Genomic DNA, 24,190 nt, shown 5'->3' with positions numbered 1-24,190 from the left:
GATCGAGCCCCACATCAGGCTCCTCCACTGAGAGCCTGCTTCTTCCTCTCCCACTCCCCTTGCTTGTGTTCTCTCTCTCGCTGGCTGTCTCTCTCTCTGTCAAAGAAATAAATAAAATCTTTAAAAAAAATAAAAATAAATAAAAAGCAATTTTATGCTTTTTAAGTGTCATTTATTTGGAATAATAAAATGTATACATTTCATGATATCAGTTTGGGTTTTTTTTAAGATTTTTATTTATTTGTCAGAGCACAAGCATGGGGAGCGGCAGGCAGAGGGAGAAGCAGGCTCCATGTTGAGCAAGGAGCCCATGGTGGGACTCGACCCCAGGACCCTTAGATCATGACCTGAGCTGAAGGCAGATGCTTAACCAACTAAACCACCCAGGCGTTCCCTTTTTTTTTTTTTTTTTTTTTTTTTTTTTAATATTTTACTTATTTATTTATCAGAGGTCGTGGGTACAGTTTTGACAAATGTATACTCCCAAGTGCCCCAGTTTTTTAATTGAACTTTAGAAAACTCTGGGCCAAGCCTGAAGGCTCTGTCTGAGAGTTTTTTGGGGAGAAATCAGTAAGTAATCACAGGAATGATGATGGTTAAGTTTCCTGTTCTGTGAGACACAGGAAGTTAATAAACCTAGGGAACATGTCTGTGAAGGCTTCTCCCCTCCTATCTTCCACTGGCCACACCCAACCAGAATCCAGGGGCTCGGAAGTTAGGGTTGATGGCAGGCAGTGGTGGGGCCGGAGGGGCAGAGAACATGCAGGATGGGGATGTTGTGGATACAAATGAGTAAGAACAGTCTTACCTGTCCAGCTCTGGCAATACTATTTTTAAACTTTTTTTTTTTTTTTTTGCCTGTGTAGCTCTGATAATTCTTCCTTTAAATACTTTATTCACTAACATACTCAGTGAACTTAGTTGAAGCTTCACTGAAAGAGATAGATAAAATCACTGAGCCCTCAGATGCAAAAATTCCCTTCTTTATTGTAGTTTACATTTTAAACAGAATCACTCAAAGTTTTAAAAATGCATTTTTAAAAAAGCCTTAAGATTATATCTTTTTTACTTCCCAGGCTTTCATGTGGCATCATGCTTTCACGTGCTTTCGTTCATTAATTGCGTACATTTTCCAGTGCTAAGAATCCAGTGGTAAACAGGACAGGAAAGGTCCCAGTGGAAGAAGCAGTCGTTAAACAAATAAATGTTGACATATGGGGCGCCTGTGTGGCTCAGTTATTAAGTGTCTGCCTTCAGCTCAGGTCATGATCCCACCGTCCTGGGATCGAGCCCTGCATCGGGCTCCTTGCTCAGCGGCAGCCTGCTTCTCCCCCTGCCTCCTCCTCCCCCTGCTTGTGCGCTCTCTCTCCTCTCTCTCTGACAAATATCTTTAGAATGTTGACGTGTATTGTAGTAATTACTGCTTTGGAGAAACTAAAATAGAGGAATGTGCTGGAGAGTGCCAATGGATGGCAAGCATTTACGGCTTCAGGTGGAGTGGTCAGAAAACACCAAAACCGACGGGAATCTTGAGGAGTGAGCCAGCCGTAGAAAGATGCAGCGCAGAGGGAATCGTAAATAGAAAGGCTTAGGTACAGTATTTAGTGAGAAACCTGCCTTCAGTTATGTATGATTCCTGTGTAAGAGCTAATTCCTGGACTCTAAGTGCAAAAAGAAATATTCTTTTTATAGCCCCCCAAAATACTAGAAAGTTAGTTCCTTCTCTCTGTACTTGCATCAGCTCTAACTTTAGTGCCTGCTTTTTATGTTTTCATAGCTGAACTTATGTAGATTATCATGGTTTTAGTTGAGCCTATTAGCACTTAAACGCAACAACAAAAACGGTGAGGTTTTTTACCGAGCACAGGAAACCTCACCATCACTATTGAGAAAGGGCCCTGATGATAGCTTTGCAGATACAGGTGACGTCTGGCTCTTAGACGTCAGATGATTTGCAGTTTCTTCTTCACATGACTCAGTGCTGTTGGCATTACCAGATAGACTCACGGGAATGGAAATAACATTTGCCTTTGGTTTTAATGCACTTAAAAAAAATTGTATTAATGTCATTGATTTCTTTGTCTTTGTTATAAAGCTCATAAAGTTTTCTTTCTGATGAAAATTTTTTTCATGTGGATTTATTTTCAACTTACAACTTACTTTCCCTTCGCAGGACTTTTAAAAATTCAGTTGCTCCTTCTCATGTTTCTGTTTTTAATGGTCAACTCTTAAATCTACCTGAGATTGTTTGATGTCCTGTGTAATGATACATTAATTTTTTTATTAAGTCTCATTCTGGATTACTGTATTCTCCCAGGAGAGTGCGTGTCTGTTCTTCTGCCACTTCCCCTGTGTTTTCATTCTCATAAGAATATGATACCTGCTCATATCGCTTAATAAATTACATGTTCATAAGACGTGCATAGCCACGCCTGCACGTCTCTGCCCACATAGTACGCCTCCTTTGTATCTTGATTAGTAAGCAGTGCTTTAAACATCTTTATTTTTTAAATGCTTTTGCATATCCTAAAGAAGAAATCATTTTCTTCACCATCCTCTCCATCCATTGAGCCTTTCCACATAGCAATTATAGATAATACAAAATAAAGCAGATTTTCTGCCTTCAAACAGCATACAGTTTTCCAGGGGATTCAAGCCTTCAGATGATTTTTTTTTTTTTTTCAGTCTGAGATGAGCTTGACATAGGGTTGGAAAAAAGTCCATTCTGGTGTAGGAAGAAAAATGTTAGAATTTTTATCTAAATTTATTTTTTATCTCATAATTTAAAGATTCTCAACTTTCACCTCTGTTTTATCATGTGCAATATATATTAATCCGGTATTATAATCAGTAAGTATAACTGTGTTGATAGTATATGGTCAAAATATTTTACTGTAGGACACAGGGTCCCACGAGTGTAGAGAGCATTGCCCTAATGTTAACCAAGATAAAAGTATGCCCTGCAGAGTGTCACTATGGCAGGACATCGAGGTGTTGTAGGACCGCAAATCAGTCATTTGCTTGCTCAGGGGCTGGAGGCAGAGAGCAAGGTGGGGATCTGGTCAGTGGAATCAGGCCTTAAAAGATGAGTAGAAGTTGGCCAAAAAATGAGAGGTGATTGATGAAAAGCAGGTGATGTATGCAAGTGATCATTTCTTACCATTTGACAGTTTCAGTTATATATTTTATCACTGACAATTTCAGCCAGGTAAGAAACTTACTTCTTGTGATTATTTTATTGTATCAGCTAAGATTAGCAATGAATATTGAGAGTAACATCGTAATTGCTAGTTTACAAGATTGCCCTTTCTGAGGTGAATACATTGTGAACACTGTTCTGAATGTATCCCATCCATTGGGAGAGGACTTTATTACACACTGGACATAGACTTCTCCATGATTACTCAGTAACTTCCTTAAATATTAGGACCACAGAAATAACCTTACATTTTGGATTCTTAATTGAAGTGTGGTAACCAATTTGTTGATAAGTAAGCACCCTCAGTCATAGGTCTTGTACTGTATTGTACACTTAAAAATCTGATAATGGGGGAGATCTCAGGGTAAGTGTTCTTACAACAATAAAAAAAAATGTAAAGACCTCATAGGTCTTCTACAGTAACAACAGTAGACAAACCTGTGTTTGTTTTAAACCCGTTTCCCAAAAAGATGGTTTTATGTTTTAGCTGTCATTTTAAGTAAGCTTATTTAAAATGAAACATTATAAGGACGAGGTCCATGAACTCCACGTGGGCAGGGATACACACCATTATTATGGCCGTCCCCAGCGTCATGACGAAGCCAGGTGTTTGGTGGTCTAAACAAACCGTCTAAAAAACACGAAGGAGGAGGAGACTCAACACGGCTATTTGGGGCTAATTCAAAACTACATTAATGGTACCAAGTTGATTTCAAACACGTCTGTAATTAATTCTCCCGTCACGCTTCAGCTTGCCAGTTCTGTAACCCCTTGGGATGTCTTGCTGAGCTTAATTGCGGCTGCCACCCACGATCTGGATCATCCAGGTGTTAATCAACCTTTCCTGGTTAAAACCAACCATTACTTGGCAACTTTATACAAGGTTAGTACAATTCTATCATGCAATTTAATATTCTTGCATCTGGAAAGTGTTTTAATGGAGTCAAAGTAGTAAACAGACAATCTCAATGAAGGTTAGAATTTTAACCAGATTAATATTACCGAGAAATAATTCTTTATGTTCAGGAAGAGACTTACCATTAAATAACTCAGATATGCCCTTTTTCGTAGAATACCTCAGTCCTGGAAAATCACCACTGGAGATCTGCAGTGGGATTATTGAGAGAATCTGGTTTATTCTCACATATGCCATCAGAAAGCCGGTAGGTTGGATTAAGACACATCTAATTTCTTACGAACTATGGGAATTAAGCTGGCAGAACGATTTTATAACGTTTTAAAAGTTATTCAGGTGTTCCACACTTTTCAGTTTTTGTTAAATTTAATAGCTAAGTTATTTTACAGATTTATATCAAATTTCTAGTAATTTAAACCTATTCTACAGTATAGACAGTAATTTTTTTTAGTGAATTTTTATGGCTCATTCCATAGATTTGAATATTGTAAAATTCACTCCAAATACACAGTTGCTCAGTCACAGTTTACTACTTAGTTATGTAAATAGTATTACATAGTGCCACTTTATACTCATTTGAATAAAACCGTACATTCTAAGTGTAAAGCAATTAATTATTCTGTGTAATAAATAGACTCATTCAAGTAAATTTCAGGAGCTTTTGGAAACTGATAAGAAGTAAAAAGAATGCTTTGTAGTTCAGTAGCAGAGTCCTGGAGTCTCTTCTGGAGCTACAGGATAAATTAATGATGGAAAGAACAGAAAATACTAATTTTTAAAGAAAAGACCATGTAATGTTAAGCAGGCCATTTGAAAGCCTAATAAAAAGCATCAGTGCAAATGAGCCCAGTATATTAGTGGTTAACAAAATCTCTTATCTTTGATCCACAAACAAAAGCTTTTACTAATGCCTCACTGAGAGACAATGCTCTTAAGAAAACCATGTAAATGGGTATAAACCATCTAATTCTAGGAAACAAGGTGAGGCATAAAAATATGTTTGGGTACTAAAATTGAAGTTACTATCATAGTTCTTTCCTTTTTCCCCCTTCATTATTTAAAACAACTTTATTTTAAAAACTTAAGTATTTTGTGTAATGACCATGAGAAAAAAGCTGGACTTTATTTTTTATTTTTTTAAATCTTTATTCACGGATACCATTTGGAGTTATGACAATACTTCTGGTAAGTAAAATTGTTTCTTGCCGTAGTACAAATATAAAAATAGCTTAAACCATAGTTTTTATATATATAAATTATCTTTTTCTTGATTAAGGCAGATTAAAATATTTGCTTTATTCCCTTTTTTGTCATGTTTTACATTTGATGATTAACTCAGTTGATAAAAACTGAAAATAAGGAACACTGTGTAATAGCATTCTTTCATGTTTCCTTTGTTTAGGGTTTTACTTAATATCTAATACCGTGAGCCTTTTAATCTGTTGACAGCTCTTTACTGATCTTTATACATGGATGATATTTGCTGTGGCCCACTGAGGGGAAGAAAGGCAGGGATTTTTTTTAAGTTTATTTCTTTTGTTATTTGACTTGACACAGTTTTAAAAATGATGTAATGTATTTGTATTAACACGTTACCTTTTCCTTTCCAGAAAGGTTGGATATGCATTCAGATAATTTTGGTTCTTGAATTTGACTCTGAAAATACAATTTTATCTAAACTTTATCAGATTGGTGGGATTTTATCAGTGTATACTCGAGCATCTCAGTCAGAATAATTGCAGGAATTAGTTGTTGAATGGGTTTTTCTTTCTCCGTTCGAACCAACCTTCTGCCTTTCAAATCTCAAGACACCAAAAAATAAACCAGAGTTGTTTACCCTCAGCACATCCCAGCAAAGAATTTTCTTAAATAACATACCAATCTCATATAGATTTTTTTAAGGCAAATAATTCTTCCTTGGCCGAAAAAATAAAAGCACTCTTTTTGGAATGTACGCATATTGCTATTTTCCTACAAGCTCCTTTGGTTTTAGTTTTGATTGTTTTAGTAGGTTTTTTTAATGAATTCTTTAATTCAGTTTTTTGATAGGTCAAAAGTTGAATGGCAATTAGAGTATTAAGTTTAAGAAGAAAAATCAAGAGTAACTATTTAATTGAAAGTCTTGTATTTTCTCTTTCTATTTCTCTAATTCCAGGCAACAAATGGAGACTCAGATAGGTGCTTTGATACTAGCCACAGACATCAGTCGCCAAAATGAGTATCTGTCATTGTTTAGGTCCCATTTGGACAGAGGTGACTTAAGCCTAGAAGACGCCAGGCATAGGCATTTGGTTTTACAGGTAAAATGGGGCTGGGAAAGTTTCTCTTTCTAGGATAAATCACATAACCACTAGAATAAAACAGAAATCTTCTGGGGTCACTTTCAAAGTGGTCAGACCTTGAGGGAAAGCTGTGGAATCTCCTTCCATTATTGAAACACTTTCCAGAAGGTTAATCTCCTCCTTAGGAAAGCACCATTGATGGGACCGCCTGGGTGGCTCCGTCGGTTAAGCATCTGCCTTCAGCTCAGGTCATGATCTCAGGGTTCTGGAATCTAGTTCCGCGTCAGGCTCCTTGCTCAGCAGGAAGCCTGCTTCTCCCCCTTCTTGCGCAGGCTCGCTCTCTCTCAAATAAATAAGTAAAATCATAAAAAAAAAAAAAAAGGAAAGCACCATTGCTTTTGTAGTTTTCATACTCAAGATTTCTAACAAAAACAATTTCTGGTGAGATTAGGGTGCTGACCAACAAACAACATTTCAATCAATTCTTGCATCTTAAAAATGAGAGAGCATCAGATCGTTTATTTGTAGCTTTATGTTTAGTCCAGTCCTCTCGCATGGCTCTTGGGTATTAGTAAGAATGTGTAATTAGATGAGCAGTCCTTCAGCATTCCTGCAGAACATCGATAGCCCTAACAGTGTCTTGAAATGAGTACAGAAGACAGTGAATTTTCTGTTGCAGTATTTTCTTTTTCTTTATTAAGATATTGTTTTTCCCATGATTAGAATATGTTGAAGCTTAGTACAATTGATTTTTACTTTTTTCTTAAAAGACTTTTAATATTTTGCGTGCTAGATGGCTTTGAAATGTGCTGATATTTGTAACCCGTGTCGGACCTGGGAATTAAGCAAGCAATGGAGTGAAAAAGTCACAGAGGAATTCTTCCATCAAGGCAAGCTGCAGTTCTGAGTGATGGGTAGTCTGTTCAGTTCCCTTTTTAGCACCACGTGGATCAACCCACCCAGACATTTGCAGGAGTCCGGCAGGAGGTGCTTGGTATTTCTAGCGACAATTCATAGTAGGTGTACATATAACAAATCATGTACAAATTAAGCATCTGTTTTGGAAATTAGCAGTTCATTTTTGAAATGATCAGATGCGAATGTATGTATGCATTTATAAATAGACATAGATCAGGTTGGAAGTTTTGCTCTATAGAAAGATTTCCCTGACCTTGTTTCATTTTTGTTCCATGTGGAAGGTATGGCCGTATGAACGTGCGGGATGTTTTTAGTGATTTAAAGCCAGGAACCAAGGATCTTCATTTCATGCACCTTCCTTTTAGAAATCTTAAGTTTTAAATTAAAATGCTGACAGAATTACAGTCTTGGGGTAACATATAGTGAAATTTTTCATCTTCTCCATTTAAAATAGTGTATCAGCTTGGCAGCCTTTTCTGTCTGTGAATAACTTAAAAATTTTGAAAAGAACTAATTTAGAAGCTAGCCTCTCATGAGGATTAAGTGTGTCATGTTTTTCCTAAGGAATTTACAGGTATGTTCCACATTAATAATTCTATTTTTTTTTTTATTTTAGGAGATCTAGAAAAGAAGTATCATTTGGGTGTGAGCCCACTTTGTGACCGTCAGACTGAATCTATTGCCAACATTCAGATCGGTAACTATGCGTACTTGAGACATAGCTGGTTAGAAAAATGCCACTGACTTTAATTTTGTCAAGAAGAGAGATACATTTGAAATATATAATATTAAAATTGTGCTCGTTTCTATTTTTTAGTTGAAGCAGTTTTGCCAGTTTTTCCCCTTTTGGCTCTTAAAATTTGCTCTCATTTGATCTTAGGTCCTAAAAACCCTGATTTTTGCAGTAGGCAGCAGTAACTTTGTGTCTGTTCTGACACTGAAAGAATACGTGGTTTGCCCACGTGGAAGCTTCTTTTGCATGACTCTGGGGTTGCCGCTCTGGAGTGAGAAAGGGGACCACTGAGTGAGCGGGAAGATAGCGTGAGGAGCAGTTCCGCTTCTGCTTCCTCGTGTCTCTTAGCTCCGCTCTTGGTTCGTTCTTCAGCCTCCCGCATGAGCCTCTGGTAATCTTCCCTCAAGCTGCCTCTTCAGTCTGCTCCCCAGCAGCTGCCCCTCACGTACCCTCAGCAGCTTGGGACTCGGCCCCTTCCCCAAATCCGTGACACCCCTTCACTCTTTCTGCCTTGCCGTCCTTCCCACCTGCCTGCTTGACTCGTTTTTCTGGAAGAGCCACCTCCTCCAGAAGCCACCCTCCACTCTCCGCGGGCAGAGTCGGCCCTTTTCCAGGCCTCCGGAACACCAGATCCATGTGTCTCCTGGCTCCCAGGCGCTGCCCCTGGAGGCAGGAGGCACTGGAGAACCGTTAGCTCCACGAGCGTAGCGGTAACGGAAAACACGGATGTGCCGTGACTGCAGCTGTGCGAGAGCGGAGGAGTGGGTGGTGGTGTTTTGAGTGTAAAGTGGGAGGACATGTGCGGAGGGCCAGGTCAGCAAGGTGTTGGGGGATGTGCATGATTTCGGTAGTTGGTGTTGAGTAGGGCCTTGGAGCATTAGTGAACGTAAAGAAATGTGTACCCAAACTTCAGAAAGATAAAGTTTCTAGAAATTCAGAAGATAACATGCTTCTGTGGCATAATGCTTTTTGACATCAAATCCCAAGTGAAATAGGGCTTGGAAGGATTCTGTTTCTAGGGTGAATCATGGGACCATAGAACAAATACTGTGATTACTCAGAGCCAGCGTAGGGTCAGTAAGTGGAAGTCATGTTTAATTAACCCAGCTTCCTTCTTTGATAGGAATAATAGTTTTGTTAAACAAGAAATGATCATGTCCTGGGTAAGTAAGGCATTTGACATGGTGTCCTGTAGTGTCTGTGCAGGTGAGAGAGGCCCATGGGCTGGGACAGTAAGTGGATTCTATAGCCGGTGATGAAAGCTCCCCACCCTGAGGCACCCCTGTCCATTCGTTGCTACCAGGTACTTCAGAGCTAAAAGAATGAGGTTAACCTAGAGCCAGAAGTAATACTTCTGGATTGTTGGGTGTTGCAGGCAAGATTCAGAAGCTCTCAACCAGTTGGAATAATGGGTGAATCAGATAAGATGAAACTCATGTAAAACCCTGGTAATAAGGTTCTGCACTTGGGTATAAAACACCAGCTGCTCCCGACTTCACTCTGGCACCTGGAAAAGGCAGGGCTTTGGGTGACGGTTCCGCCTGACGCTGCGGTGTGAGGACAGCTCCCAAAAAGCTGCTTTCTTTGACTGCAGTGGTGACATTTTTCTCCTTTTGTTACCTCTTTCTCTTCACCAGAACACAACTCCTTGAGGGCACACCCTGTCTGTCTATTCACGGCTACCTTCCTGGCCCCCCTAGAACAGTGCCTGGCCGATAGTCAGTTCTTCTTAATATATATGGAAGGAATGGAAGAAATGGAAGACGGCCTTATTTCCAATATTAACTACTATGTTCAGATACCACGATTTGGGGCACTTTCCTAATTAAAAGTAGTAGGTGCTAATTGCTTCAATTCCAGATTGTTTTGTTGCCTAAACGTAACCTATGTGGTCTGTGGTCCGTGTGGTCTTTTGCTGAGTAGTAGTAGTTTTGGAGGTGGAGAAAATTTAAAAACTGTTACATAGCAGTGACAGAACTTGAATTTTGTCATGAGTTTGGCTCTGTAAACTCTGACTTAAGTGGCCAGTTGTAAGCATGACCAGGTGTGAAGATCGCCATCCCTGAGGGACTAAAGCAGAGCGGCCACCACCCGTGCCACTTCAGTTCCCGCCCTCGTCCCCACAGGCCTGGAAGACCCCTCTCAGCCTCCAGCTGTCTCACTGGAACTGTCTGTCCTGCTTTCCGCGGAGTTGAGAGGGCCACTGAGTGTTTGCTCTAACAGGATGTGGTTGGGCAGCTGAGAGGAATCGTCAGAAAAGATTTGATGCATTTGTCAGTTCACCTTTACCTAAAGTTCCACTGAGCTACTGAATAGGTTCTCCAGAGGAGTTAGGTAAATTTACAGCACACAAACACACACACTGAAAACTTCGGTAATATTGGATTAGGTCTTAAGAGAATAAGCACTGCATAGACGTTTTGAAGATCAGGTTTCAGCATATATGTTAATGCCCTTTTTCTCTTATTTTCTCAAGGTTTCATGACTTACCTAGTGGAGCCTTTATTCACAGAATGGGCCAGGTTTTCCGATACCAGGCTCTCCCAGACCATGCTCGGACATATGGGGCTGAACAAAGCCAGTTGGAAGGGGCTGCAGAGAGAACAGTCCACCAGTGAGGACACGGATGCTGCGTTCGAGGAGTTGAACTCACAGTTATTACCTCAGGAAAATCGGTTATCATAGCCCCCAGCGGCAGCGGGACAGACTGCCTCCTGCAGGTGTTTAGAAATGTGAAATGGGGTCTCGAGGCGAGAGGACGTTCTCTTGGCTGCCAAGGTTTCCGAAGGAACAAGGCCAGCGTTATTTATTCCCAAGGTGGCCTCTCTCGGATCATGTGACCCCACTTTTTAATTATAAGACCCGAACATACAGCAATATGCATTTGGCTTTCGTGTGAAACCTTGAATATGCAAAGCCCAGCAGGAGCGAACCGGAAAGGAGTAACAGAGGAAGCTTTGCGGTGTGCCACGAGTTTTTCGAAGCATTTGTTCCTCGAACCACGAAACTTAAAGTGTATCTTCCAGCAGAAATCTCTTGGAATTGAACCAGTCTGATGCAACGTTGCGTATCTGTACCTTCCACTGAGTTCTCTCGGAGATGGAAATGTGAAGTGCCCAGCCTCCGCCGCCTCCTGCAAGACTCGATGTTTACAGATCAACTCTGAACTCCTGGTTCTACGTTGCCTTGGAGCATGACTGTGAAGGAACCACTGAATTTTAAAGCTCAAACTGAACCTGCAGCTCTTTTCCCCTGGTTTGCCTTTTTTCTTCTCTGGATGCCACCAAAGCCTCCCATTTGCTAGAGTTTTATTTTGCGCACTGGAAACTGAGCATTTATCATAGAGTACCGCCATGCTTTCACTCCAGTGCTGTTTGGCAATGCAATTTTTTTTAACTATTCGTTTTTAATTTGGGGCGGGAGGGGAAGAACACCAGTGTCCTAGCTGTATTATGATTCTGCAGTGAAGACATTGCATGTTGTTTTCACTACTGTACACTTGACCTGCACATGCAAGAAAGAGGTGGAATGTTTAAAACACCATAATCAGCTCAGGGTATTTGCCAATCTGAAATAAAGTGGGATGGGGAAGTGTGTCCTTCAGAGCAAGGGTACTAAAGTCCCTTTCGCTGCAGTGAGTGAGAGGTATGTTGTGTGTGAATGTGTGGATGTATGTTTGCGTGCATGTCTGTGCATGTGTGACTGTGCATGTGTTATATTTATCCATGTGGGAAAGGATTTGAAACGTAAGCTTTTATTTATTATTGTAGAATGTGACACAGTGCGCAGCCACACTGGGGGAGGGGAAGGTAGGTGAGCTGTAACAGGCTGCTCCAGTTGCCTTAAACTATGCACACAGCTAAGTGACCAAACTTCTTGTTTTGATTTGAAAAAAGTGCATTGTTTTCTTGTCCCTCCCTTTGATGAAACGTTACCCTTTGATGGGCCTTTTGATGTGAACAGATGTTTTCTAGGACAAAATCTAAGGACTAATTTTAAACTTCAAACATTCCACTTTTGTAATTTGTTTTAAATTGTTTTATGTATAGTAAGCACAACTGTAATCTAGTTTTAAGAGAAACCGGTGCTTTCTTTTAGTTCAATTGTATTTCCCTTGTTACTGTAAAAGACTGTTTATCGATTATGTTTACAGTTTGTCGCAACAGCCATTTTCTTGGGAGAAAGCTTGAGTGGGAAGCCATTTGTAAAAGGCTTTGCCATACTCATTTTAATATGTGCCTGTTGCTGTTAACTTTTGATGAATAAAAACCTATCTTTTCACATATTTATCTTTGATATTTACCTTACAACTCTATCTTTTGAAAATCATAATGCTAAATTACTAGGAAATCAAAGATTTAGCTTCTGGGTTCTAGCATTCACTCGTCAGGTATTGATGTAGGCAGAGCTCGGTGCAGGGACAGTCCTTTCGGGTGATGTACCATTATCTGCACCTCACGAGGGAGCGAGCGAGTGGCCCCAGTTAGATAGTTGGCTCAGAGTTCTGACTAATAAAAGGTAGAAGGCAGCTTTGAGCCCAGGCCTCTCGACTCCACAGCCGTATGGTTCCCACAGTTGGGAATTGCACAAGACATCAGCGCCTCTTGCAAGGACTAAAATACTAGTGCTATTGGCCTTTTTAAAGTAAAGTAATAAGGAATGGCCACTTCATTCTGCTTGATTGATATCAACGTCAGACAGGCATCACTGGGCCTCTCCTGAGTCTTCCCAAGTCCAGTTCATTAGAAAGGAGATAGTGCCAACTTTAAAGTCAAACATACTGTCATTGTTTGCGTGGAAGAGTGATGTCCAATAGAAATATAATGTGAGCCATGTAAGTGAAGTATCTGTTTTCGACTAGTCACGTTTTAAAAAGGAAAAAGAAACACATGGAATTATTTTATTAACATTTATCCCAATATATCTGAAATATTGTATCATTTCAATATGTAGTCATTATCTTAGAAAAAACAATTGTTGAGATGTTTTACATTCTTTTTGGGGTACAAAGTCTTTGAAATCTGGTGTGTATTTTACACGTACAGCACATCTCAGTTCAGACTAGCCCCATGTCAAGTGCTCAATACCCACGTGTGCCTAGTGGCTACCATATTGGACAGCACAGGTGCAGAAGCCTGATGGTAGTCGAGTGGACTGTATCTGGAGACGGTCAGTGGCCACTTAAGGTGGCACCATCTGGGCAAACCTGATGCATCTGGAGTCTGATGAGATCTTTACAGGCTTTGATAAGATCTTTACAGACCTAGTATGTCAGCACATGGAAGGTGGATCTATCTCATAGGAAACTCACATTAACCAAGCTCACAGTAACTGATATTTTTTTTAAATGTTAGTATTTTTTTACATTTACAATGGAAATATAACTATCAATCATTCTCTCCCTTTAGGCAAATCTTCTTGGGAAGTCAGATTATGATCAGCGGTTACTTGGTGAGCATGGATTCTGGGCCAGGGAAGCAAGTTGCCTCGTGCAGCCATCTCCCTGCAGGGATAAACTTGCTGATGCTCCTGTCCGTGGACCAGGGGGCGCTCTTCCCCTGGATGATGCCGGAGAGTCGCTGCACCAGGGGGCGCTCTTCCCCTGGATGATGCCGGAGAGTCGCTGCACCAGGGGGCGCTCTTCCCCTGGATGATACTGGAGAGTCGCTGCGGGTAGTTGCTTCTCCACATCAGCTTCTGATCGGCACATGCAGTAGATCTGCCAGACCTTCAGCTTGGTCTCAGTTGAGACTGCCTGGGCCCCCTCTGCCGGCGTGTGATTGCTTCTGCTCTGATCCATTATGTGTTTCTTATTGTTTGATAGTCAAAGGATTATCTTATTTCCATTTTTGGGAGAGACACCTCAGTGTTGCTCCCATTTCCTGCCTACACATATAATAAACCCACTGAAAAATTTTGTTTTGTTACATATACTTGGAGGTCCCAGTCTACAGCCCTGCTTCTGAAATATAACCGATATTCCTTGAACATTGATTTTCTAGAAAAAATTTGAGGAAACAGTTGAATAATTTAGAAGATTACTAATCACTTAAGTAAATGTTATGGAACAGAATTAAAATTCATATGAATTTTTAAAACGGGAGACTTCAAAGAATTGTTGAGCATGTGGCACTTTTGGGGCTCTAGGCCCAACACTTCAGTCGTGGGGGGGCATCTCCTCTGCTCTGGGGGTAAAGGTCCATAGAGAGAAAATTTTGGCACAAGCCTTAGCTTAATGAAAAAAAAATCTGGTATGTGGTCAATATTTGTATTCTGTAAATGTGATGGTTTATAATGATCCTCTTTGTATAAAAGCAGCAAATATTTTATGTCCTTTGCAAACCTGGGAAATCTATTTGTACCTGAGGTACAGGTTAGAGGTGCTAGTAATTCTTTGAAGATTCCTATAATGGTTTCTTTTTCCAAAATGCTTTCCTGGCTCTTTAAGCTTTCAGTTTTCTTAAAACTCTCAAACTTTTGCATCAGAGGTTTACAATGTTTTCATGTGAACTTTTTTAATATAAAAATATTAAATCCTCTCCCAATCAGTACCTTCTGCTTTAGAAAATACAATGATAGACAGCTAATACACATTCACTAATGTTTTTAAATAAATGTGCAAGAGTTCGTCTGAGCCATTAGTTGCTTGCTAAGGATCTGCAGACATGTGTCTTTCGGAAGGCCCCCAAGGGTCCATGGTCTGTAGGTGGAATGACTACTACTTGGAGGTGAGCTGACAGGGAGCACACAGCAGGTCTCATCCGCCTTCTAGTCTCTTGTGCTTAGCACAGGGCTAGCACAAATCGGGCCATCAATGAATGTTTGTGGAACAAACTAATTGGTACCAATGTGTTTCCTCTTTAGCCATCAGTCTAACACTGAGCAATTACAGCGAAAGTTGTCTGTGCTGAATCATGTGGTCAGCAGCATCTGGGTTCCTGCTGCGTGCAGACAGCCCTGCACTGGATGTAATAAAGGTATTAAAAATTACAAAACCCTGGTCTCTGTTCTCAAAATGTTTGGGTGACAAAATTATGTGTGAAAAGCATTCTATAATATGGCAGTTTCTGTTTTACACGAAATGATTGCAAAATATTGGGGTGTGTTTTAGGAGAATGGTTTAGTTTGGTTAATGATGCAAATGACACCCATTTCTAGTAACTCTTAAATTTTTTTAACATCCATGGCTGGTAAAATTATTTAGCCTTCAAATTTGATTCTAATATACATTCTCCACATCTTCATCAACACATGTTATGTTTCCTTTCTGATAATAGTCAATCTACCAGGTATGAAGTGATACTCTGGTTTCGGTTTGATTGATGGCGGTGAGCATCATTTCATTTACCTCTTGGCCGTCTGTATGTCTTCAATGGAAAAATATACAAGTCCTCTGCCCATTTTTTTAATCGGAATATTTGTTTTTTTGATACAAATTGTGTAAATTCTTTATATATTTTGGGTATTAACCCATCAGATGTATGATTTGCAAGTATCATCTTCCACTAAGTGGGTTGCCTGTTTTTGTTTTGTTGCTGGGTTTCCTTGGCTGTGCAGAAATTTTTAGTTTGATATGATCCTGCTTGTTATTTTAATAAGCCTTCATTGCCCTTGCCTGAGGAGACTGGTCCAAAAACATATTTCTAAGATCAATGTCAAAGACCTTACTGCCTGTGGTTTCTTCTAGGAGGTTATGGTTTTAGGTCTCATATTCAAGTCTTTAATCCATTTGAATTTATTTTTTTATATGGTATAAGATAGTGGCCCAGTCTTTCCAACACCATTTATTGAGATATTGTACATCCTTCGCTCCTTTGTCATAGATCAATTGACCAGCTATGCCTGGATTTATTCCTGGGCTCTTTATTCTGTCCCATTAATCTATACGTCTATTTTTATGCCAATATCATACTGTTTTAATTGCTAGAGTTATAGAATAGGTTTTGAAATCAGCACAGTGCCTCCAGCTTTGTTCTTTCTCAAGATTGCTTTCGCTATTGGAGGATCTTTTGTGATTCCATACAAATTTTAGGATTATTCTAGTTCTGTAAAAAAAAAAAAAAATGTTGTTTTGATAGAGATTGCATTGAATCTGTACATTGCTTTGGGTGGTGTGAGCATTTTAACAATATCAGTTCTTCCACTCCATGAGCATGGTATGTGTCATCTTCAATTTCTTTCATCAGTGTCTTATGGTTTTCATAGTATAGGTTTCACTTCCTTAAATTTATTCCCAGGTATTTTCTTCTTTTTGATGCAATTATAGATGGGATTATTTTCTCAAATTTTTTTCTAATAGCTTAGAACTACCACTGATTTCTGTATGTTAATTTTGTATACTGTTTTTTTTTTAAAGATTTACTTTTTTTAGGGGGGAAGGACAATGGGAGGAGGAGAGAATCTCAAGCAGACTCCCACTGAGTGTGGAGCCGGATGCGGGGCTCAATCCCACAAACCTGACATCATGATCTGATCCGAAATCAAGGGTAGGATGCTTAATGAACTGAGCCACCCAGGCCCCCGTTTACCGCTTAACAGAATTAGTTTATAGTTATGATAGTACTTTGGTGGAGCCTTTGGGGTTTTTTATGGGGTATGTCAACTGCAAATAGTTTTAATACTTCTCCTATCTGGATACCTTTTCTTTTTCTTTCCTGATTGCTGTAGCTAGACTTCCCTATACTATGTTGAGTATTTTGCATCTATGTGCATTGGGGATATTGACTTGTAATTTTCTTTTCGTATGGTTTGTCTTGTGGTATCAGGGCAATGCTGGCCTCTGTAGTCTTTATTATTTCCTTCTAACCTTAGATATAAAGTTAGGTTGTTTATTTGGGATTTTTGTTTCTTGAGGTAGGCTTGTTTTGCCATGAATTTCCCTCTGAGAACTGCTTTTTACTGCATTCTATGGCTCTTGTAGTTGTTTCAGTTTTCATTTGTCTCCAAGTGTTTATTTTCTCTCTTTGATTTCTTCATTGACTTACTGTTTAATAACATGTTTTTTAGTCTCCATATGTTTGTGTTTTTACCAGTTTTCTTCTTGTAATTGATTTCTAGTTTCATACTGTTGTGATCAGAAAAGATGCCTGGTATTTCAATCTTCTTGAATTTATTGAAACTTGTTTTGTGGCCTAACATAATCTCTCCTGGAGAATGTTCCTGTACACTTGAAAAGAATCTGTATTCTATAGTTTGGGGGAATGGAATGTTTTGTATGTATCTGTTAAGTCCATCTGGTCTAAAGTGTCATTTATTAAGGCCAGTGTTTCCTTACTGATTTTCTCTGTGGATGATCTATCCATTGATGTAAGTGGGGTATTAATGGCTCCTACTATTAAAGTATTACTGACACTTTCTCTCTTTTATGTCTATGTCTATTAATATTTTGCTTTATATGTTTACATGCTCCTATATTGGCTGCATAGATATTTACAAATGTTAGATCCTCTTCTTGGATCAACCCCTTTGTCATTATGTAATGCCCTTGTCATTTGTTACAGTCTTTGCCTATTTTGTTTGTTTTTTTAAAAGATTTTATTTGAGAGAGAGCAAGTGCAAGTGGGGGGATAAGCAGAGGGATAGGGACAAGCCGATTCGGTGCTGAGCATGGAGCCCAAGGCAGGGCTCGATCCTCAGGACCCCGAGGTCATGACCTGAGCCAAAATCAAGAGTCAGACACTGAAACTGAGCCACCCACGTGCCCCCAGTCTTTGTCTATTTTGTGTGATATGTGTATTGTCACACCAGCTATCTTACTGTTTCTATTTGCATGGAATAACTTTTTTCATCCCTCCGTTTCCAATAGATGTGTCGTCAGATCTGATGTGAGTCTCTTGTAGGCAGCATATAGACAGTCTTTTTAAAACCCATTCAGCTACCCCCTATGTCTTTCGAATGAAGCATTGAGTTCATTTTTTTTCCAAATCAAATGCAACATTTAATAATATAAAATATTAGCTACATTTTTTGCTAACAGTCAATGGGTCAAATGAACAAACTGATCACAAGTGAACCTCATTGTAGTAAAAAATCCAGTGCACCCCCAGTGGGAGCTGACATTATTTTGGAAAATACCATGTGTTTGAAGGTAGAACATCTCCATGTTTTTCATCTTTAAAACTACCTCCTAACAGAATTTAAGAGACTCTGGGATGCAGCTTCCAGGTGCCAAAGAAATTAGCCTTCTCACTGTCTTAGGTTTCGAGTTCATTGACATTTAACATAATTATTGATGACTGTGTACTTACTGCCATTTTGTTGTTTCTGGTTTTGTAGTTCTCCTTTCTTCTTTTGGTCTCTTCCTTTTTGGTTTGACCATTTTCTGTTATGTTTGGGTTCCTTTCTCTTTATTATTTTTTGTATCTGTTGTAGGTTCTCGGTTTGTAGTTACCATGAGGCTCATGTATCTTGACCTGTATACGTACTAGTCTAAGATGATAACTGCTTAAGTTCAGGCACATCTGGAAAGCACTAATTTTACTCCCTGCCCCCACATTTTATGTTTTTGACATGACAATTTTTGTGTATCCCTTAAATTACTATTTATTGTAGTTACACAGTTGATTTTACTGGTTTTGTTTTTAACTTTCATACTATTTAAGTATCTGCTTTACTGCCTTTTCTGTATTATTTCCTTTACCAGTGACCTTTTTTCCTTTCATATATTTTTTTATTTCCAGTTATAGACTTTTCCGCTTAAAGATGACCCTTTAACATTTCTTGTAAGGCTGGTTTGGTGGTGATGAACCCCCTCAGCTCTTACCTGTCTGGGAAACTCTATCTTTCCTTTAATTCTGAATGTGACCCTTGCAGGCTAAAGTATTCATAGTTGCAAGCTTTTCCCTTTCAGCATTTCACATATATCCAGCCACTCTTCTGGCCAGAATTTCTGCTGGAAAATCAACAGAGAGTCCTATGGGGGCTTCCCTTGTACATGACTTTTTCTCTTGCTGCCTTTAAGATTTTCTCTTTACCCTTTGCCTTTTAAATTGTAATACATCTTGGTGTGGCTCTCCTTGCAGACTGTTTTCCTGGCTGTTTCCCTTACCCAAAGTTTTCAGCTACTAGTTCTTCAAATAGATTTGCTTCCCTTCTCTCTTCTCTTTCTGGGGCCCCTATAATGTGCATGTGAGTACACTCTTATGTCCTCCCAGTGGTTCCTTAACTGAGCCTCACTTCATTCTCCACCCCCCACCCCGTTTGGCTTGGATTCTTTACTCTTCCAGACTGCTGATCCTTTCTTTTGCATCCTCTAATCTGTTAATCCTGCCTAGTGTATTTTTCATTTGTTCATCTCTAATTGGTTCTTTATATTTTCTCTCTGTTGAAGTTCTCCCTGAGTTTATCCATCCTTCTCTCAAGTCTAATGAATGTATTTATGGTCATTACTTTGAACTCTTTACAGGTAGCATGCTCCTCTCCATTTTGTTTGAGGTTTTGTCCGTTCCTTTTGTTTGGAACATATTCTTCATTTTGTTTGCCTTTGTTGTTTCTATAAATTAGGCAGAACAGCTACCTCTCCCAGTCTTGAAGGAGTGGCCCTGGGTAGGAATGCCCCCGTGTAGACTGCTGGTGCCTGACAGCTCTGGATGGTAAGCTGAACTGGGAGCAGACATAGGCCAGGGGTATGCTATGCACACTATGCTAGGGCGCCTTTGGGGGGAATGGCTTGAGCTGGTGGGGGCCTGAGGCTCACTGGGGTGGTCCCAGCAGGCTGGCTCAAGTGCCTGGACTCTGCTCCAGTCTACACTATCAAGATGGAGGGGAACATAAATAATGGTAATGAGCAGTGCTTTCCACCAGAGTCCCAGCAGTTTCTCCACCATTCGTCTGACGCTCTGGGGTTAGAAAATGGATCTCCTTCACTCATAGGCTAATTGCCCTTAAACCACTGATGGTTTTTTTTTTTTTTTTTTCGCTGTGCCCCAGGGTGGACAAGTCAAGTCTGCACACAGGTTCCTCCAGGATATCCCTCCTTATGTAGTTTGCTGCATTGGGGGTGGGGTTCCTGTCATTACCGTGTTGGTCTCTAGCCTACCTTTCTCTGTGTGGTCCCTCTCGTTGTACAGAAGCTGTTGTCAGCCCTTAGTTCTTCAAGAACAATTGCTTTATATGTAGATTTAAGCAGCTCCCTACACCACTATCTTGGACTACCTCCCAAAAATTTAAACTTCTATCTGCCCGATTCTATCCCCCAGAGAAGACTTCTAATTTTGAAGTTGTTGTTAGAAGGATGGTTTTTCCAAAGTATTTGTTTCTGGTAGTTGTTACCTCGTGTTGTTTTTTTCACTCAGGAATTTAATGTACCAAGAAAAACAGGATTCTTGTATTGAAGGGCCTATGACTGACTGTTTCCTGCTCCACCCCAAGCTTGTGCAAGTAGTATACAGGACGGCACCTAGCAGAAATCAGTCTACTGGAAACTACAGGGACCTAACATAAAATCATGTAAGTAAGTAGTAATTATTTAGCTCTCTACCACTCACAGAATGCATTCAAACTCATTTCATTTAATCCTCAACAATTTTTTGAGCTGAGCATTATTCCCATTTTGAAAACAGTATGACTTATATAACTCGCATGTCCCTGCTCTCTGACCCGAAGTCAGGATGTATATATAGTGAGCCTCTGGATTAGTCAGATCGTAGGAGACAAAACTTACTTACCAGTTACTTAACTAACTTTCTGGCCTTCAGCTATAAAATGTAAAGTTGTTTAACTATTTTTATCGTCATTCACTTCAGGCATTGTGCTGAGTGGGAGAAACTGAATGAGACTGGTGAATATGTGGCAACAGATTTCCACCTTAAAAATGCAGAAAGCAAATTCTAAATAAGAGAATCTTTCTTACCCATTAAGAAAATAATAAATAGGCCTTATGGTCCAAGAAAAACATAAGTTTGCTTTATTTCACAACAGTAATTGGAGCAGTGGCCAAAATTCAATACTGATACAAATATAAATTCTTAGGTGGTCAAAATATGTAATTCAGGCAAATTTTCTGAATTTTTTTTAAAGGCAGAATTTTTAAGTCATATGAAACCATCAGAAACAATGTAATCAACAAATGTAAAATAAGTCACAGTTCAAATTTAAGCTGGAGAACATTGCACATATTTTCAATAACTTAAAAGTAAATGCCTACTCTTCCTATCTCCACTTCTTTTTATTAGATTAGATTTAAATAAATCCAAATATTTACTCATGGTAGGAGATTCTGGCATTAACTATAGCTGAGTTTAACAGAAATACAGAAAACCATAAAGATTTATCAAGCATTCACAAATGATCACTTAAATAGCAATTCCTCAGAAGCCCCCAAAAAGAAACGCTGTTCTCCACTCTCTAACAGCACCTGAGGTTTGCTGCATAATGTAATTCAACAGAGCAGCACTGTGAACAATGATATACAACTTATAGGAAATTGTTTCGCCCATTCAAGGTTTCATTATAAAGCTACTATATTTGACCAATATTAAAAATCTTCAAATTCCATTATACTGCCATTTCCATTACGTATTAACTTAGCAACAAGTCTTCTTTATGATGCCATTTATTCAACTGGGAAAAAAAGATGATGGTACATTCTGGTTTTCACTTGTTATAGATTTAATTCAATAATCTGATTTCTCACTATATGAAAACTAAATTTTCTTCCTCAGCGCTGGATAGCACTAAAGTGAAAATAGCTTTCATAGTCTTTGACTTCCCCTTAAACGAAAGCATTATGGAATTTTCAGCAGTGAACATTATCTGGTTCCTACCTGAACCCCATCTCCAAGGAAATGAGAGAATCTAAGGTAAAAGTCCTATTCAAGGCAGAAAGGTTCCAATCCTAAATATTTCACTCCAACAACCTGTGTTCCATCATTGAGTAGTAAATGATCAATGACAACTAATGATGGTAACAGCACCCTCACTGACATTATTAAATTTCATGTATACTATTTTATATCCAAATATATGCATATAAAATATTTGCAAAGATAAATTAGTGTTAGGAATTAAAAACATCTACAAATGTTTCTTCTGAAATCTGTATAATTGTTTTCGAGACTAGAAACCTAAACACGCTGACTATACATTAAAAACACGTTATGTCTGAATACACGTTACGGAAAACTTCAGAACTAATCTTCTCATAAAAAACAAACCCACAAACTTAGAGTGCTTTTGTTATTGCTGAATCTAATTAGACTTAAAGGAAACCACTGAATACTAAATTCAGGTATTTACTAAATAGTGTGGATTTCTACTTGCCAAACAGCCCTAACAAACCAATAGGTGAAACGAGGATTGTTTTTCTCTTCTGTCTCTTAGGAAGTTGAGACATTTTCAATTAAAGCCTTCATTTTTCCTGTAGACTTCAACATGTGTGGCCCAAACTAGAAAAGAAACAAAAAGCAGAAATAAAGATACTGGTTCAGGTAACAGTAACGACACATTCCCCTCCTAATCATGAATCAAAAGTCTGGGCAGGTTCTGCATGAAAAACCAAGCAGCTAGAGAATATTAAAACCTTCATGAACTGAACATGACACATTAACAGAATGAAAGGTAAAGAGGTAACCAAATTACTTCCTAGAAAACTATCATCTCAGAAGACTATCAACTTTAGTCCAATTTTACTTCTCTGAGTAGAAGAATGAAGTACAAGGTTTCCTTTTTTCAATGTCTGAAGAGTTTCAAAGATGCTAGAATTTCTAAGATACCTGCTTCTCTGGGATGGATAAGCACATACTCCACATGACAGTTAAAGGGAATGTATAAATTAATATCTGAGTTTCTGTGAAATCTGCTCCATCTCCACCTATGACATGAAACACATCCTGCAAGGCCCAGATCAAATCTCACCCTCTTCAGACAACTTCCACAGGACACCCTAAGGGAAAATGATCTTCCTTTACTTTGAATTCTCTATCACAACATACATACTGTCCTAAGATATAAATCTTATTATAATGAATTTCGCTTCATTATGCTTACATATAAATAAAGCACAGCATGGAAAATTTAATACTGGAGATGCTAAGCAGTGAAACCAGAAGTTGTTTTTTACTTCCTATGTTCTATAAATAATCTACTTGTGGGTAGGGGCTCAATTCCCTAGCACATCCTTCTGAATCTTGCCGAGACCACAGCTGAATGTCACAAAATACAAGGGCTCAGCAACGGAGTGAACTGCCATGCTGTACGAGGGAAGCAGTGTGACCTCACACTCACCAACACTGTTTCTGAGGTGGCCTCTGGCGCAGGTTTTGGAATCCCTTTTTCAGCTTCACCCGGACTGTCGCTTCGGTATCGGTAAGCAAATTTCTTTCTCAGAGCCTCTGCTATGAGGGCAGCAGGGTCAGTAGCATCCACTGGTTTGGGCTTTATATCCTGTTCTGACCTTCAGGAAGTGAACAGAAACCAAAGGGACATTTCAGTATGCTGGCATCCCTCAGAGAAGTACGCTGTGTGCCTTTACAGGCTTGATGGCACCCCTCTGCCATCACAGATCCCCAGTGGAGTTACTGACAAACACGGACAGAAGGGAGACAGAAACCCGAGATTTAAGGCTCAATAAAAGAACACAGAGATGCCCAGTGAATAGCTTCTCAGTTCAACTCAAGAGCATGGATTATGCTCTCCTTCAGGGCAGTCACAGTTCCATTCTTCCACCCAAGCCTCGTGATTACCATAGTAGGTATACAACACAGCTTTACGGAATGAACCACTGGACAATAAGAAAGACTTCACATAAAAGAACTTTAAATGCAATGGGGGGAAAAACTAAAAAGTAACCTGGAGATGTTTGCTAATTTCTTAATTATACAAGGAGACACGGGGGCCTTTTTTTAAACTAAAAACTAGAACTATTCATGGAAATCAGATTATAAAAGACAGTTCTCAAGAAGTCTAATACTTTTACAAGACATAACAAAAATAAAGTGTGAGAGAAGGTAAATGTATCCTCACCTTTTTATTGACCGAAGTTTTACACTGTTCATATCTTTAAGGATCTCTAGCATATTTGGCACATCGGGTTTCTTTGGACTGCTCTTTCCAGCACAGGCTTTTTTCTCTCTTCGCTCTTTTATCAGGTCAATAGCTGATGATACACTTTGGTGGAGCCCTGGATGGGGGGAGGGGTGGGGGGG

At 39.3% G+C, this 24,190-nt stretch overlaps 2 protein-coding genes across 6 annotated transcripts in view; one reads left to right on the top strand and one right to left on the bottom strand.

Annotated features, from left to right (window-relative positions):
- The window catches only part of PDE7A (phosphodiesterase 7A), a 114,269-nt gene extending 98,267 nt beyond the window's left edge, over positions 1-16,002 (top strand). For 2 of the 5 annotated variants that reach the window (XM_011221199.3, XM_019796543.2), the window contains exons 8-13: positions 3,951-4,082; positions 4,271-4,362; positions 6,271-6,415; positions 7,191-7,287; positions 7,932-8,012; positions 10,525-12,333. In XM_011221199.3, the coding sequence (XP_011219501.1) occupies positions 3,951-4,082; positions 4,271-4,362; positions 6,271-6,415; positions 7,191-7,287; positions 7,932-8,012; positions 10,525-10,733 (756 nt within the window). In that variant the 3' untranslated portion in view covers positions 10,734-12,333. Of the gene's footprint in view, positions 1-3,950; positions 4,083-4,270; positions 4,363-6,270; positions 6,416-7,190; positions 7,414-7,931; positions 8,013-10,524; positions 12,334-13,456 lie in introns of those variants that run through there. The other 3 variants (XR_004627805.1, XR_004627804.1, XR_004627806.1) reach the window with 3 other exon arrangements.
- Positions 16,003-20,929: 4,927 nt separating this feature from the next.
- The window catches only part of MTFR1 (mitochondrial fission regulator 1), a 51,564-nt gene continuing 48,303 nt past the window's right edge, over positions 20,930-24,190 (bottom strand). Inside the window, exons 7-9 of the mRNA XM_034668505.1 lie at positions 24,009-24,186; positions 23,271-23,439; positions 20,930-22,432 (exon numbers count right to left, since the gene is read on the bottom strand). Of these exons, the coding sequence (XP_034524396.1) occupies positions 22,364-22,432; positions 23,271-23,439; positions 24,009-24,186 (416 nt within the window). The 3' untranslated portion in view covers positions 20,930-22,363. The remainder of the gene's footprint in view (positions 22,433-23,270; positions 23,440-24,008; positions 24,187-24,190) is intronic.

Source organism: Ailuropoda melanoleuca, chromosome 9, assembly GCF_002007445.2.
Source record: "Ailuropoda melanoleuca isolate Jingjing chromosome 9, ASM200744v2, whole genome shotgun sequence".
NCBI lineage: Eukaryota > Metazoa > Chordata > Mammalia > Carnivora > Ursidae > Ailuropoda > Ailuropoda melanoleuca.
The sequence above is the reverse complement of the archived record's forward strand: the minus strand, read 5'-3'. Positions and strand labels throughout refer to the sequence as shown.